The 16,774-nt window shown below is 43.4% G+C and overlaps 1 protein-coding gene across 1 annotated transcript in view; it reads left to right on the top strand.

Annotated features, from left to right (window-relative positions):
- Positions 1 to 16,774, top strand: part of LOC311229257 (kalirin-like) — a gene marked incomplete at its 5' end in the record, with an annotated part of 611,135 nt that overhangs the window by 513,936 nt on the left and 80,425 nt on the right. The window contains 3 exon segments of the mRNA XM_084315324.1: positions 737 to 805; positions 3,404 to 3,431; positions 5,185 to 5,347. Coding sequence (XP_084171450.1) covers positions 737 to 805; positions 3,404 to 3,431; positions 5,185 to 5,347 — 260 coding nt within the window.

The raw sequence follows: 16,774 nt of genomic DNA, 5'->3' as shown, positions 1-16,774 counted from the left end.
AAAATGTGTTTATCCAATATAAGGATATCATCAAAAATGTATCACAACTTCCATTTCCATCCTGAACGGACCAGCATGTGTTTCTTCAACATAATGGTTTCCATGGTTCTGCTACAAGGCTGCTACTTGTAATTCTCTCCCTCCCTTCCACTCTTCCTCCTCTCCTTTCCTGTCCTCCTCTTCCTCTCCTTTCCCCCCTTCTCCTCCCCTTCTTTCTTTCTCCTCCTCTTTCTTCTTCCTCCTCTTCTTTCTTCTTCCTCCTAATCCTATCCTCTGCCTACTCCTCCTCTTCTTTCTTCTTCCTCCTCTTCCTCCTCTTCATACTCCTCATACTCCTCTTCCTCCTTATTTCTTCTCCTCCTACTCCTCTTATTTCTTCCTCCTTCTTCCTCCTCCTCGTCTTGTTTCTTCCTTCCTTCATCCTCCTCCTCCTCCTCTTCCTCCTCCTCCTCCTTCTCTTCCTCCTCCTCCTTCTCTTCCTCCTCTTCCTCCTCCTCCTTCTCTTCCTCCTCCTCCTCCTCCTCTTCTTCCTCCTCCTCCTCCTCCTCCTTCTCTTCCTCCTCTTCCTCTTCCTCCTCCTCCTCCTCCTTCTCTTCCTCCTCTTCCTCCTCCTCCTCCTTCTCTTCCTCCTCCTCCTTCTCTTCCTCCTCTTCCTCCTCCTCCTCCTCCTCCTCCTCCTCCTTCTCTTCCTCCTCTTCCTCCTCTTCCTCTTCCTCCTCCTCCTCCTCCTCGACAGGAGGCTCACAGTTCTGATGAGTCTGACTGTGATGATGACTTGCCTGTAGACCGACAGACAGGCATGGAGGTACACACACACACACACACACACACACACACACACACACACACACACACACACACACACACACACACACACACACACACACACACACACACACACACACACACACACACACACACACACACACACACACACACACACACACACACACTGAATGCTATTTGAATCCACCATGCTTATTATTCACACATTCAGCATTGTAACATACATACAATCATAGATATAACATAATATATAACCATAATCTCAGTTCTACCACTTATTCTCTTATTCTTACTGTCACCACCACAGTGGATGTCTATGGAATAAGCTATACTTGTTATAATTGTTGCTGTATGTTATATTCCATTGACTTGCACTGAATACTAAAAGAGGCTGATTTCTCACAAACCACAACACTGTGAATAGATTCTGAGTCTCGTATGAGGCGACTTGATTAGCGATCAATAGATTAGGCTTCTATAATCCATACAATATCCTATATCCATATATTATCTATAGTCCATACAAAGACCTTGACTTGAATAAAAAAAAAACACAAACACTTTGTTGGAGACAGTGAAAAATAACCACATCACTTCTCTCTGGACGGTTAGGTTTACTGTTTAGATTAAAGCTTTCATCATAACACTGTTGGTCCATTGAGAGTGTATAGATGCAGCTCTGTGTATATGATGGACTATATGATTAATTGAAAATGGGGGACCCTGATGTAAATGAGACGAATGTCTTTCTCTGGTCTGCATCCCCTTAACAATTGTGTGTATTGAGCCGTACTGTATTGTACCCATTCTGCAATCTGGTAATACAGTTTTCAATCAATCAATCAATCAATGTAGCCATGTTGCATTGAGAGTCTGAAACGGTGCTGCCACCTAGAGGCTCTTGATGAGAATGTCTGTCCTGTAGTGATAACGAGTTGACAGACATGTTATGCTGCTGTGGGTCTCGGTACCTCAGTCTGTCACAGCAGTAGTTATCAAAGTCTGGCTCAGAACAGTGAACTTATTATATGACTACCCCCTGGTAGGATTATAAAGAGCAATATCTGAAACAAATAATAATAAAATAACCCTACTGTCATGCACTTGTCCTAATATACTAACCTACACTGTAGCACTCAACACTTTGTTACTAAGCTGATAGAGTTGTGCCCTTCCGATGACTTGTCGTACAGAACTTGTAAGTCGCTTTGGATAAAAGCGTCAGCTAAATGACAAAATGCTAAATGTAAATTGTACTTTACGTGAGTATTTACATTTGAGGGAATTTTATAGTTTTACTCCACTACATTTCAAATGACATATTGTACTTTGTACTCCACTACATCAGTTACTAGTTACTTTGAATAAAAAGATTTTGCATAGAAAACATGGCAAAGATGTATGAAGATTATATGCTTTAACATTTGAAGCCTGTCAACTTCAAGAGGACGTAATCAGAGCAGCATAACTGGACCACATACCACCTCTAACATAACCTTTAATCAGAGCAGGATGACTGGACGCGTCTATTCTTTTACCAACTAACTTGCATTTTTCCGCGATCTGATTGGCCACTGACGTTTCTGGTCATGTGACATCTGCGCCAATCGTGTGACGCCTGTTTCTTTCACCGGTTAAGCTTAGGCACTCTTTCGAAGTTGGTTATGGTTAGAGTTTGTCTTAGAGCAGGGCGATAGAACACCAGCCCTGATTCCAAACTCTAACCTTAACCAACTTCTAAAGAGTCGCCTAAGCTTAACCAGTGATATAACTAGGCGTTAGGTAGTTTGCAGGCTGTTAGAGGCGGAAATAGGCGCAGAAACAGGCGTCACGCGATTGGCGCAGATGTCACATGACCAGAAACGTCAGTGGCCAATCCAAGAATACACAAACGTCATGTAGAATGCATACTTTTACTTTAGATACTTCATTTAGAAGTACATTCAATAGGGGCGGTTAGGTGGCCGAGCGGAGATTGCGTTCGTCACCAACCCCGGAGCTCGAATCCAGCTCACAGCTCCGGGGTTGTCACCAGCTTGGCTGGCCGTCTGCACTAATACAATTGGCTGTATTAGAGGGTGGGAGAAGCTGGCGGAGTGGGTCCGGGTCGTTGTAAACAGCGACTCCTACAGTTCGGTCGGGGCGCCTGCTAAGCGCGGATAGGACTTGAGGGGGATAGTGTGATCCTCCCACACGCTACGCCCTCTCGATGAGAATCCGCGCTGCCAGGTGAAAAGAAGCGGTGATTGGCTGGACGTGTGTCGGAGGAAGCACGTGATAGCCTCCACTCTCCCAGATGATCTGACTGTGGGGGGTAAGTGCGCAGCGACCAGGAAGGGACTGGGAATTGGCATACGACTAACATTGGGATGGGAGAAAATCGGAGGAAAATGGAGGGGGAAAAAGATCAAAAAAAAATAAAAAAAATAAGTGCATTCAATAGCAAATTTGTCTCTCCTTTTACTTAAGTAGAATTTGAATGGAGAACTTACCAGAATACTCGTTTATCTGGGTATTTCTACTTTTACTTAAGTAAAGGAACTGTGTACTCCATGCACCACTGGTAGAGAGAATACTAGAACAAATATCATCTAACGTTCACACCCTGCCTTTTCAGCTGCTGAACCCAAACTTCATACAGGAAGGTAAGAGTCTGTCTGTCTGTCTGTCTGTCTGTCTGTCTGTCTGTCTGTCTGTCTGTCTGTCTGTCTGTCTGTCTGTCTGTCTGTCTGTCTGTCTGTCTGTCTGTCTGTCTGTCTGTCTGTCTGTCTGTCTGTCTGTCTGTCTGTCTGTCTGTCTGTCTGTCTGTCTGTCTGTCTGTCTGTCTGTCTGTCTGTCTGTCTGTCTGTCTGTCTGTCTGTCTGTCTGTCTGTCTGTCTGTCTGTCTGTCTGTCTGTCTGTCTGTCTGTCTGTCTGTCTGTCTGTCTGTCTGTCTGTCTGTCTGTCTGTCTGTCTGTCTGTCTGTCTGTCTGTCTGTCTGTCTGTCTGTCTGTCTGTCTGTCTGTCTGTCTGTCTGTCTGTCTGTCTGTCTGTCTGTCTGTCTGTCTGTCTGTCTGTCTGTCTGTCTGTCTGTCTGTCTGTCTGTCTGTCTGTCTGTCTGTCTGTCTGTCTGTCTGTCTGTCTGTCTGTCTGTCTGTCTGTCTGTCTGTCTGTCTGTCTGTCTGTCTGTCTGTCTGTCTGTCTGTCTGTCTGTCTGTCTGTCTGTCTGTCTGTCTGTCTGTCTGTCTGTCTGTCTGTCTGTCTGTCTGTCTGTCTGTCTGTCTGTCTGTCTGTCTGTCTGTCTGTCTGTCTGTCTGTCTGTCTGTCTGTCTGTCTGTCTGTCTGTCTGTCTGTCTGTCTGTCTGTCTGTCTGTCTGTCTGTCTGTCTGTCTGTCTGTCTGTCTGTCTGTCTGTCTGTCTGTCTGTCTGTCTGTCTGTCTGTCTGTCTGTCTGTCTGTCTGTCTGTCTGTCTGTCTGTCTGTCTGTCTGTCTGTCTGTCTGTCTGTCTGTCTGTCTGTCTGTCTGTCTGTCTGTCTGTCTGTCTGTCTGTCTGTCTGTCTGTCTGTCTGTCTGTCTGTCTGTCTGTCTGTCTGTCTGTCTGTCTGTCTGTCTGTCTGTCTGTCTGTCTGTCTGTCTGTCTGTCTGTCTGTCTGTCTGTCTGTCTGTCTGTCTGTCTGTCTGTCTGTCTGTCTGTCTGTCTGTCTGTCTGTCTGTCTGTCTGTCTGTCTGTCTGTCTGTCTGTCTGTCTGTCTGTCTGTCTGTCTGTCTGTCTGTCTGTCTGTCTGTCTGTCTGTCTGTCTGTCTGTCTGTCTGTCTGTCTGTCTGTCTGTCTGTCTGTCTGTCTGTCTGTCTGTCTGTCTGTCTGTCTGTCTGTCTGTCTGTCTGTCTGTCTGTCTGTCTGTCTGTCTGTCTGTCTGTCTGTCTGTCTGTCTGTCTGTCTGTCTGTCTGTCTGTCTGTCTGTCTGTCTGTCTGTCTGTCTGTCTGTCTGTCTGTCTGTCTGTCTGTCTGTCTGTCTGTCTGTCTGTCTGTCTGTCTGTCTGTCTGTCTGTCTGTCTGTCTGTCTGTCTGTCTGTCTGTCTGTCTGTCTGTCTGTCTGTCTGTCTGTCTGTCTGTCTGTCTGTCTGTCTGTCTGTCTGTCTGTCTGTCTGTCTGTCTGTCTGTCTGTCTGTCTGTCTGTCTGTCTGTCTGTCTGTCTGTCTGTCTGTCTGTCTGTCTGTCTGTCTGTCTGTCTGTCTGTCTGTCTGTCTGTCTGTCTGTCTGTCTGTCTGTCTGTCTGTCTGTCTGTCTGTCTGTCTGTCTGTCTGTCTGTCTGTCTGTCTGTCTGTCTGTGTTATCTCTCTTCCTCCTCCTCCTCCTCTTTGTCATATTTCCCCTTCATCTTCCTCTTCCTCTGTTGATGCATCTTGTCCACCTCACAGTGGCTCCAGAGTTCCTGGTCCCTCTGTCAGACGTGGTTTGTGCATTTGGTGAGACGGTGGTTCTATGCTGTAAGGTGTGCGGTCGACCCAAACCCACTGTGACCCTGAAAGGACCCGACCAGAACCCTGTGGTCAACAGCCCCCGCTTCAGCATCAATATCAGGTAATAATAATAATAATAATAATAATAATAATAATAATAATAATAATAATAATAATTACTGACACATTACTGTTACATATTCTCTAATAGTTTTTTTTTTTATAAGTATTTTTATTGCACATTACTTTAGTTACATTCCATATTGATGCACACATGCAATCTTATTTTTTTTCTTGTTCAAAAACAATTGTCCAGCGGCATATAACAAAAAAGATTCAAAGTAAAAATAAACATTCTTTCTTTCCTTTGGCGGATCCATACATACATATACATTTACATCCATTTACATTTAGTCATTTAGCTGACGCTTTTATCCAAAGCGACCCACATGTTCTGTACGACATATAAACAGGATAGTTAAGTAAGCTAGGTTTTTGCTGGCAAAAAAAATAAAAAATAAAAAGAGACCAAAAAGATAAATAAAAAACAGAGCATTAGAAAAAGGCCAAAAGCCAAGACACATCAGCGACTACCTTCAGTTCAGACATTACTGTAATATGAGTGACATTTTGAACTTATATTTCATTTTATATATCCTTAGTAAAAGGCCAAAAGCCAAGACACAGAGAATATACCTTCAGACATTGCTGTAGTATGAGTAACATTTTGAACTTATATATCCTCTTCATCCTCCCTCAGACCCTTTAAGTAATCCAACACCGGTCCCCATGTCGTATCAAACACCTTTCTCCGTCCTGTATTTTTAAATCTAAGCCTCTCTAAGTAGAGGGTCTCACCCAGCTCTCTCATCCACATTTCAAATGAGGGTGCTGCATCAGACTTCCAAAGTCTCAAAATTAGCTTTTTAGCCAACACAGCACCTAGATATACCGGCCTTTTTTCATTGTCAGAGTACTTATTGACTTCGTCGCTATGTCCCAAAATGGCCACTAAGGGGCAGGGTTCCCAGTGTTTATTAAACGCTTTTGAGTAAAAGTCAAATATATCAGACCAGAACTTGTGTAAGTTGGGACAAGACCAGAGTTGATGTGTAAGGGTACCATCTTGATTTTTACATTTGTTACACAGTGCTGATACGCTAGGATACATCTTATTTACTTTCACCTTTGAGTAGTGCAACCTGTGTATCACTTTAAATTGAATCAAGTTGATTCTAACATTTACAGAGCACCGGTGAATATTTGTAAGACACGTTTCCCAGAATTCCTCATTGAGGGGTATCCCCAGTTCTGACTCCCACTCAGACTTATATCTTTCTGTGCTAACTATTACCTGATTGAAAAGTGTCTGGTATATTTTTGACACCGCCCCTTTACTACCTGGTCTAACATTAATTATATTTTCCAGTGCTTGATGCTGAGGAATGTCTGACCATGTATCTACATGAGTCCTTACGAAGTTCCGTATCTGTAGATAGCGGAAAAAATTTGTTGACGGTAAATCATGTTTGACCTTCAGTTGCTCGAATGATAGGAACTGGCCCTCTTGGTACAAGTCCTTCAAGCTCCCTATACCCTTCACCTTCCACTGTGCAAACCCTTGGTCCATAGTGGATGGCTTAAAGGCATGGTTATTACCGATTGGAGTGTCTGTATACATATTTGGAGCTTTCAAGTATGCCTTAATCTGTTTCCATACCTTCAAGGAGCTATGTACTATAAAATTCCCTTCATATAGTGATTTGTTTATCTTGACAGGGCTATTCAAAAGGGTTCAAAAAGGTTCCCTGACAGGCTGCTCGCTCCATTGAGAGCCATGCAGGAGTGACCTCCTCCATGCCCTCCGTAAGGTTAGCACTTCTCCAGAAAGCCATATTGTTTAAATGTGCAGACCAGTAGTAACATTTGAAGTCTGGAAGACCAAAGCCACCCTCATTTTTTGTTTTACATAAGTGTTTTTTGCTAATACGTGCAGTTTTATTCTGCCAAATAAAGGGGATTACAATCGAGTCTAATTTTTTAAAATACCGCTGTGGTATGAATACTGGAATTGACTGAAAGATGTATGTAAATCTCGGAAGAACCACCATTTTAATAGCGTTTACTCTCCCAACCAGTGACAATGGGAGGGTCTTCCAAAAATCTATATTCTGTTTCAACTGTTTTATTTTTAATTTCCAATTCTCTTCCAGTAAGAGTTCAGGTTTTTTAGTAACGGTCACTCCTAGGTAAGTAAATCTATCTTTGGTAATCTTAAAGGGGACAGAGTTCAATGAGGAGCTATCCTTATTTAATTGTATTGGCATTAATTCACTTTTATCCCAATTAATTTGAAAACCTGAAAGAGAGCCAAAATAATTAAACAGTTCCATAATTAGAGGAAGGGACTCCTGTGGGTTAGTTACGTATAACAAAATGTCATCTGCATACATTGATAAATGATGCTTTTGCCCTTTAATAGAGACAGGTGATATTCTAGGATGTTGTCGAATTTTTGTAGCTAGTGTTTCTATGACTAAATCGAAAAGATAAGGAGAGCATGGATCTCCTTGCCTTGTCCCACGATATAGTGGAAACTGAGAAGAAATATCGTGGTTAGTAACTACACTTGCTGTGGGATGAGCATACAAAATCCGTATCCAGTCAATAAATACCTTCCCGAAACCAAATGCCTCTAGGGTCTCGTACATATATGGCCACTCGACCTGATCGAAGGCCTTCTGAGCATCCACTGAAATCACCACTGTCTCTGTATGGTGTTTCGTATAAAGTATATTGAATAACCGTCTTAAGTTGTAATAAATATGTCTATTAGGAATAAAGCCAGTTTGATCCGGATGCACTATCTTCTGAATGTGAGATTTTAGCCTCTTGGCCAGAATCTTGCTAAGCAGCTTTGTTTCAATTGGAATCAGTGACACAGGTCTGTAGGATGATGGTTCTAACTCATCTCTGTCCTTTTTTAAAATTAATGAAATATTTGCATTATACAGCGTTTGAGGTAGTCTACCATCCGATGTGGCATGTTTAAACATACGAAGCAGCAGCGGAGATAGTTCCTTAGAGTAGTGCTTGTAGAATTCTGCAGTAAAGCCATCAGGGCCAGGTGCTTTATTGTTCGGTAATTCTGTAATTGCCTCTACTATTTCTCCTATGGAGATGTCCCTTTCCAATGCAGCTTCTGCCTCGCCATCAAGCTGAGGTAGGTTTAATTCAGAGAGAAATGCCTTAATAGCATCAATGTCATGGTTGCCATTTGATGTATACAATTTTGAATAGAACTCCATAAAACGTGCATTTATCTCTTTAGGGTCTGTAAGAACAGTGCCTGTGTCTGATTTAATTTTTAGTATTGCACAGGAAGCTTGCGCCTGTCTTAATTGACGTGCCAGCAGTTTCTGAGGTTTGTCACCTATTTCAAATTGTATCTGTTTTATCATATTCAATTGTTTATTGACCTGTGCAGATAAAATAGTATTGTACTCATCTCTTTGAGAGACTATAGAATTCAGGATGTCGGGATCCGCAGAGACCCTGTACAGGTGTTCTAGTTGAGACACAGAATCATCCAACTCCACTAGTCTTTTTGACATTTGTTTTCTCCTACCTGCCACGTATGATATGATGCTACCTCTAAGCACTGCCTTGATAGCTTCCCACAGTGTTGAGTCATCCACATCCCCTGTATCATTTGTGTCTATAATGTCAGGTAGCCTAGCTGACATGTATTTTAAGAAACTCTTCTCTTTTAAGATTGTGTTGTCAAATCTCCAGGTGCGTTCCTTTCTATGTCTAGTGAACCTAACATCCAGTGACATGGGAGCATGCTCACTTATCAGGATAGTATGGTATTGTGTGGACACAACATTGGATATCAGTTTAGAGTCTAACAGCATGAAACCAAGCCTAGAATAGGATTTATGCACTGGAGAGAGAAAAAAGAGTAGTCTATTATTCTCTAAGAGTTAACATACTGTATATCAGTCAACATGAACTTTGTGAAATGTGAAGCCTTGGTTATAGGCTAGCCTACTATTTAAAGGAACATTCCAACATTTTGGGAAATACACTTATGTGCCTGCCATCCTCAGACGAGATGAGTCGGATGAGAGGATTGATATCGGTTTCATCTGTTCAGTAGTCCCAGAGTGAAAGGTCCAGCGCCCTCATTTACCAACGCACAGAAATGTGTGTAAACCGTGCGTAAGCAAAGTGTGGGATTGATCAATATGAACGTGTGCTTGAGGTTGTGCGTACATTTACACACATCTCCGACCGTGCGTACATGGCACCAAGTGGTAGTATAGGAAAACTGCAACAGACGGAATAAGCTTTCATGCATTAGAGTTTCAACGCCCACGTGTTCTGTATGACTTGTAATTAATTATAGTTAATTGTAAAATAGAGACATGAGTTTTATTGTTGTCAAACTTGTTAGATTTCAGGGTTTCAGCCTGTCGTTGATCGTTATCAGCATCTCCTTGCCCTCTCTGCGTTGTGTATTGTTTGTAGTTCATGGCTGCAATCGTTCGGTGGATTGTTCGTTATATTCTCCCACGCGCTGACTGGCTAAAACACTGTCTCTGTCCCTGTAGCTGACTGGCTAAAACACTGTCTCTGTCCCTGTAGCTGACTGGCTAAAACACTGTCTCTGTCCCTGTAGCTGACTGGCTAAAACACTGTCTCTGTCCCTGTAGCTGACTGGCTAAAACACTGTCTCTGTCCCTGTAGCTGACTGGCTAAAACACTGTCTCTGTCCCTGTAGCTGACTGGCTAAAACGCTGTCTCTGTAGCTGACTGGCTAAAACACTGTCCCTGTAGCTGACTGGCTAAAACACTGTCTCTGTCCCTGTAGCTGACTGGCTAAAACACTGTCTCTGTCCCTGTAGCTGACTGGCTAAAACACTGTCTCTGTCCCTGTAGATGACTGGCTAAAACACTGTCTCTGTCCCTGTAGCTGACTGGCTAAAACACTGTCTCTGTCCCTGTAGCTGACTGGCTAAAACACTGTCTCTGTCCCTGTAGCTGACTGGCTAAAATACTGTCTCTGTCCCTGTAGCTGACTGGCTAAAACACTGTCTCTGTCCCTGTAGATGACTGGCTAAAACACTGTCTCTGTCCCTGTAGCTGACTGGCTAAAACACTGTCTCTGTCCCTGTAGCTGACTGGCTAAAACACTGTCTCTATCCCTGTTTAAACACTGTCTCTGTTGCATCCGAAAAGAACACAAGTGGAGTCGTCTTCATATCAGAAGGATGTTTATTTATTTGCATAAATGAAGGTCTTGTACAGAATGAAATAAATTGAAAGTCTCCTTCCACCCGACGGGACCGGTACCGGTCCCGAAATGACATCTGGTCATAAATCAATATTTTTTAGACTGTTGTATGAAAGTTGTGATTTTAATTTCAAACGTATTCAAGTATTAACATCATAAACATGTCACAACAGCATGTAGAATGTATATTATCATCAATACGTTAGTTTAGCAATAGGTTAAAAGTGTCATTAGATAGATTTAACTTTTCGATTTGGTCAAGTCTATTCCGAGAGGGCGACCATTTTGGAAATGTTGAACCATGGGAATTGTAGTCTTTTTGTGGCCATTTTGTAATAGACATCGCTAGCTGTCGATCAGCGTTGGAATTTTTCAAAACGACACTTCCTGTAAATGTCTATGGGGTTCAAGGTTCAAAGTTCTATATGGATTATTTATTTATTAATATTCGGGATAATTCTACCACAAAAGGTAATGTTTTTGACAAATATTGAAACAGTTAGTTTATCCTCCCTATTGTTAGCATGTAGCAACAATTAGATCTGAAATTTGTTAAAAAAAATTGCACTGTGGTGAAAATAAAAAAGTACAGTAGATTACAGTAGATTTAATTATCTGTTCTTATGCACGCCTGGTGATACTAAATCTAAATTGAACTTAGGCATTTGAAAGATAATATATATATGTATATATATAAATGTGCGAATTGGCTATAATAAGGTAATTTATAAGCCTCCTATTCTATATTCTATAATAATATTTCAAATAGCATTGGTCCGGATGGGAGAATTCAGTACTGTATCTACAGAACCTTCTGTTTAATCATCTTCCCTGTATTAATTTCCTTAGATTCTTTGTACACATGATATCACGAAGGTACTGGACGAGATCAGTGGCAGTTTTTAATGTTTGGTCATTATTAGCATGGTGTTATTCACTGTCAAAGATGCAAAGAAAAATCATAATTCATATTCTCCTTTGTTTCATCACAATTTAAGCAAGCCTAGTAACAGACACAATATTTCTGACACTGTGAATACATTCCCTGAGGTCCATAGATGTCCCTAGATACCAAGAACATGCAAATGGACCTTGTAGAAGTGGAGCAATATTCCATTTACTTAGGTATGTATTTTAGGCGGATTTTCAGAAAATAGTCCACGGGTGGAAGAGGTTAAAAGGTTAAGAAACTAAATTATGAGTTCTATCTCTCTTGTTGGTTGCCTAGCTCCACCAGGCCCTGCTCTGCTGGATGTGGTTGGTCTCGCTATCCAAACTCGCTAGTATCAACGAAAAGCGCATTGCTTAGGAGTCTCTCTCTCTCTCTCTCTCTCTCTCTCTCTCTCTCTCTCTCTCTCTCTCTCTCTCTCTCTCTCTCTCTCTCTCTGTCTACACTCAGGAATGCTGACCTCGAACAGCTCCGCTAGCTAGCCTGGGTCGCCTAGGCAACCCGCACCACTATCTTTCTCGCTTTCGTTGTTTTGGTTACTTGGCACCTATCTCGTCACCCTAGCAACCACTTTCTCTCTGTACGTTCAGCCTTGTCGTAGAACGTAGTTTTATCTATTAAGGAATGTGGCTTTGCTGTCAACATGGGAAATGTCTCTGTCTCTAACAATGATTTGTTAAACACCACCTTGCCTTAATTAAAAGGTGTTATAGCACTATAGTTATATAGTACCTAGTCTGTCCTAATCAACGAAAACAAGCCATATCTTTCATTATAAATAGCATTTGGAATAGGTCTTTCCGAATGAATGCAGCATGGCTTATCTTGCGTTATCGGAAGACTTGTCACAAGGTGCGCTCCGCGGGGAGTGTGTTTTCAGAGATAGGGCAGATCTATTTGCAGAGAGCACATAAGTAGAGTCCGCTACCCAAGACACATTCTCTTTGATTTGTGCCGCAATTTGGGACCCAAATTGGAGCGTGAAACAAAGCGCACGAATGCCATCCCTGTGCATATTCAAGTTCTCTCCACCCTGTTTTTTTTGGAGATGGATCGGGAAAAAATATTCAAATTAGCACATCGTCTTCAAACATTTTCAGATATCAGCGTATGACACATAATTTAAAAGTTTTCACAATCTGTAAAAATCTGGGATATGACAATGCAGATTAAGTGTGGCCACAATTGCTGGTTGCGGTCACAATTGTTCTTACCGTCTTCTCTCGTGCATGATTCTAAGTATTTGCATACAGAACCGCCCCTAATTAACCATATAGTAACCAAACACCGCTGTGGAAACATGCCTGTTTGTGGAATGTGAAATAATGGCTAAGCGAACTAAAAAGAGAAACTTCACTGAGAGCGAGATTGGTCACGGAGCTCATCTAACCAACAAATTGAAGGTAGAAATAATTTTGTTGTGAACAATTTTATTTGGAAACATACAACACACAAAATAATAGTATTTCGCTTTTTATTACAATACAATATTTAATCGTATGATTAAAAAATAAGAAAAAAAAAGTGAGTTGTCACTTTAATTGAGTTGCCCATTCCCGTGGACACCCAGGAGGAGCAGGGAGCGTCAAGACTCTCTTCGGCGCGCTGGGATCCAAGGGTGTTGACTGACGCAGTCCTACAGAACCAGCACATTGACCGAAATAAATGACAAGCTGACCTGACATTTGCACTGTAATGACTGAAATGAACGAGTCACTGAAGCAAATTGCTGCCTGTGCAACCCAATGGAGAATAAAAACTCGTAACCACTATTTTGCACTTGTGTTTGAGTCATTGTGATAACCATACCTCAAAAGAAATGCCTTTTTTCGTTTAGGTTTTTTGAAGTTAGATTAAGACCTTGCAAGGGTAGACTTACTTAAAACTTCTGTATGATCCTCTTGACTGAATTGCTGCTGCGTTGGGAGGTGGGTGTTCTGCGTCTGGCCCGTGCCAAACAAGCACAGCCACCAACTTTTCAGCAGGCCAACTGTGCGCTCTACAATGGCTCTTGTGCACACGTGAGGTGCTATTTGCGCTCCTGTTGGGTCGTTGGGTTGGTCAGAGTCATTAGTCAAGTCAAGTCAAGAGTTTTATTCGTCACGGCATACAAGCATACAGTGAAATGCGGGGGGTCATGCCCGCAGCGATTGTGCAATAATACAAGTAATAAGAATAGGAATGAGAATAAGACATTTGTGCAATAATACAAGTAATAAGAATAAGACATAACAGGTATAATGTACATAAAGTTTACAATGGTAAGACATGCTAAGGTCCTGTGGTAGTGCAATACAATGTTAGCTACGGATGAGGCACTGGGTCTTATGTACACTACTATACAATGCTATACTATACAATCTACAGTTATACTATGTTTCCTTATGCTAGCTTGCTATATCCATCTGTTTACTATACAAGAACCACTCCTGTTCTTTTTTATTTAAATTTTTTTAAAGTGACCTTTCCATTGTGTAAAGTGACCGTTGAGTGTGAGCGTGTGCAGCATGTGTGTGTGTGTGTTCATGCTAAAGTGACTGTTAGTGTGTGAGCGTATACAGTGTGTGTGTTGTGTGTGTGCTCATGTGTGCTTGTGTGTGGAGAGTTCAGTGTTCAAGACTCTGATGGCCTGGGGGAAGAAGCTGAGCCGAAGTCTCTCTGTCCTAGTTGCTGGTGTTTGCAGGCGTCTGCCTGACCTCAGCAGCTGGAACAGGCTGTTGTTGGGGTGGTGAGGGTCTTTCATTATTCTGCAGGCTCTGGATTTGCACCTCTTGTTATATAAGACCTGCAGGGGTGGTAGTGCAATACCCGTAGTACGCTCAGCTGAGCGCACCACTCTCTGTAGGGCCTTCTTGTCCTGTGCCTTGCTGTTTCCATACCAGGCAGTGATGTTTCCGGTCAAGATGCTCTCTACAGCTGCGGAGTAGAAGGACTGCGGTATCTTCCCCGATACTCTGAACTTCCTTAACTGTCTCAGGTGGTAGAGGCGCTGCTTCGTCTTCTTTACGACTGAGTCTATGTGTGTTGTCCATGTCAGGTCTTCTGATATGTGGACCCCCAGGTACTTGAAGCTGCTCGCCCTGTCCACGGTATCCCCGTTTATCCTCAGTGGTGTGTGTGTCCCCTGCTGTGTTCTCCTAAAATCCACGATCAGCTCCTTGGTTTTACCAATGTTCAGGAGCAGGCTGTTGTCCTGACACCAGCGTTCCAGTACCTCAACCTCCTCCCGGTAGGCCTTCTCGTCGTTGTCAGAGATCAGCCCCACCACCACTGTGTCGTCCGCAAACTTCACTATGGAGTTGGAGCTGAACTTGGCCACACAATCATGTGTGTATAGTGAGTACAGCAGGGGGCTCAGAACACAGCCCTGGTGTTGGAGGTCTGACCCCCCACCCTGACCGCCTGGGGCCTTTCATTCAGAAAGTCCAGTATCCAGGCGCTCAGAGCGGAGCTCAGACCCAGCTCGATCAGCTTGTCCACCAGTCTGGTGGGGACTATGGTGTTGAACGCTGAGCTATAGTCAATGAACAACAGTCTCACATAGCCCCCCTTCTGGCAGTCTAGGTGAGAGAGGGTGCTGTGTAGTACCTGAGAGACCATCAGTGGACCTGTTTGGCTTGTATGCAAACTGCAAAGGGTCCATATCACTGGGGAGGGAGGCACAAATGTAATCCTTAACCAGCCTCTCAAAACATTTCATGACCACAGAGGTGAGTGCCACCGGTCTGTAGTCATTAAGACCTGTTGGGGAGGATTTCTTTGGTACCAGTATTATAGTGGACACCTTGAAGCAGGCAGGGACCACGGACTCAGCCAGGGATAGATTAAATATGGTGGTGAACACTGGGGCTAGCTGGTTAGCACAGGACTTAAGTATACGTCCTGTTATCCCATCTGGGCCAGCTGCCCTTCTGGTGTTCACCCGCATAAATGCTCTTCTCACACTGTGTTCCGTCACTGAGAGAGTGCCCCCCCCCCCCCCCCCACGGATGCCCCCCCCCCCCCCCCCCTCCACGACGGCCGGCGCGTCAGTGACGTCGTTAGCCGGTGAGCTAGCGTCGCCACTGTTTGCACCGAACCGTGCGTAAAAGGAGTTGAGTTGGTTGAGAGAGGCGTCGGCACTCCCCATTGAGGGGGCGCTGACTTTGTAGTCAGTTATCGTCCGTAGTCCTCGCCATAAACCTCTTGTGTCATTGTGGGCCATTTGTGCCTCCATCTTGTCAGCGTATGTCCTCTTAGCAAGCTTTACAGCCTTGCGCAGAGTATAGACTGTAGCCTTATACTCTTCCATGTTTCCTGACGCTCTGCCCAGGTTATAAGCAGTGGTGCGAGCGTTCAGAGCCACTCGGATAGTACTGTCAACCCACGGTTTCTGGTTCGGGAATGGCGTCAGTAGATAAACCCGATCACCTGCATTTAAGTGATATTTTAATTACAGATACCCCAGTAATAACATTACAATTGAATGAAATTAAATTAGGTAATGCTCACCAATAAGCCATCCGTCTTCAACAGCCCCTCCCTGGAGACGAAGGCCCACAGAACTCTTCTGCACAATGAATGAGTCGTGCGTTCCTCCCGGCCACCGGCAACAACATTTATCAACCAAATGCACATTGCAGATGATCTGTACATCTGACAGAGTTGAATCCCTTTCTATTCACATAACTGAATTCATTGATTGATGGTGCTTTGACAGCTTTGGGTCCCAAATTGCGGCACAAATCAAAGAGAATGTGTCTTGGGTAGCGGACTCTACTTATGTGCTCTCTGCAAATAGATCTGCCCTATCTCTGAAAACACACTCCCCGCGGAGCGCACCTTGTGACAAGTTCCGATAACGCAAGATAAGCCATGCTGCATTCATTTGGAAAGACCTATAGAGTGTTTTCACCGACGTCACGAATGACGTCAGTGGCCAGGTGCGCCGCCATCTTGGCGTTACTCTGCGATGTAAACAACAGGTGATAGAATGAACGAATGAATGAATGGATGAATTGCGCGATGAATTATATATTTAAGATATGTCTAAACCCAAAAAGAGTAAGCTGGAAGCTGCTCGAACATATAGAGAAGGACTTGGTCAGCAGGAAAGGGCGCGATATTGTGACAAACTCAGACGAATAGGTGATAAAGATCCTTACGAGCTAGCTCCGTCGACTTGGAGTTGCGACCCCACAATTTTGCCTTCTGTTGCCTATCCAGATATAGTCAACTACCTAGTATTTTCGCCAAGCCCATACACGAATGAAGATCTTAAGGCTTACAAAGGGTTGGATGCCTACAACCAGATGGTGTGT

This window comes from Notolepis coatsorum (assembly GCF_963971535.1).
Source record: "Notolepis coatsorum genome assembly, chromosome: 5".
Lineage (NCBI taxonomy): Eukaryota > Metazoa > Chordata > Actinopteri > Aulopiformes > Paralepididae > Notolepis > Notolepis coatsorum.
The sequence above is the reverse complement of the archived record's forward strand: the minus strand, read 5'-3'. Positions and strand labels throughout refer to the sequence as shown.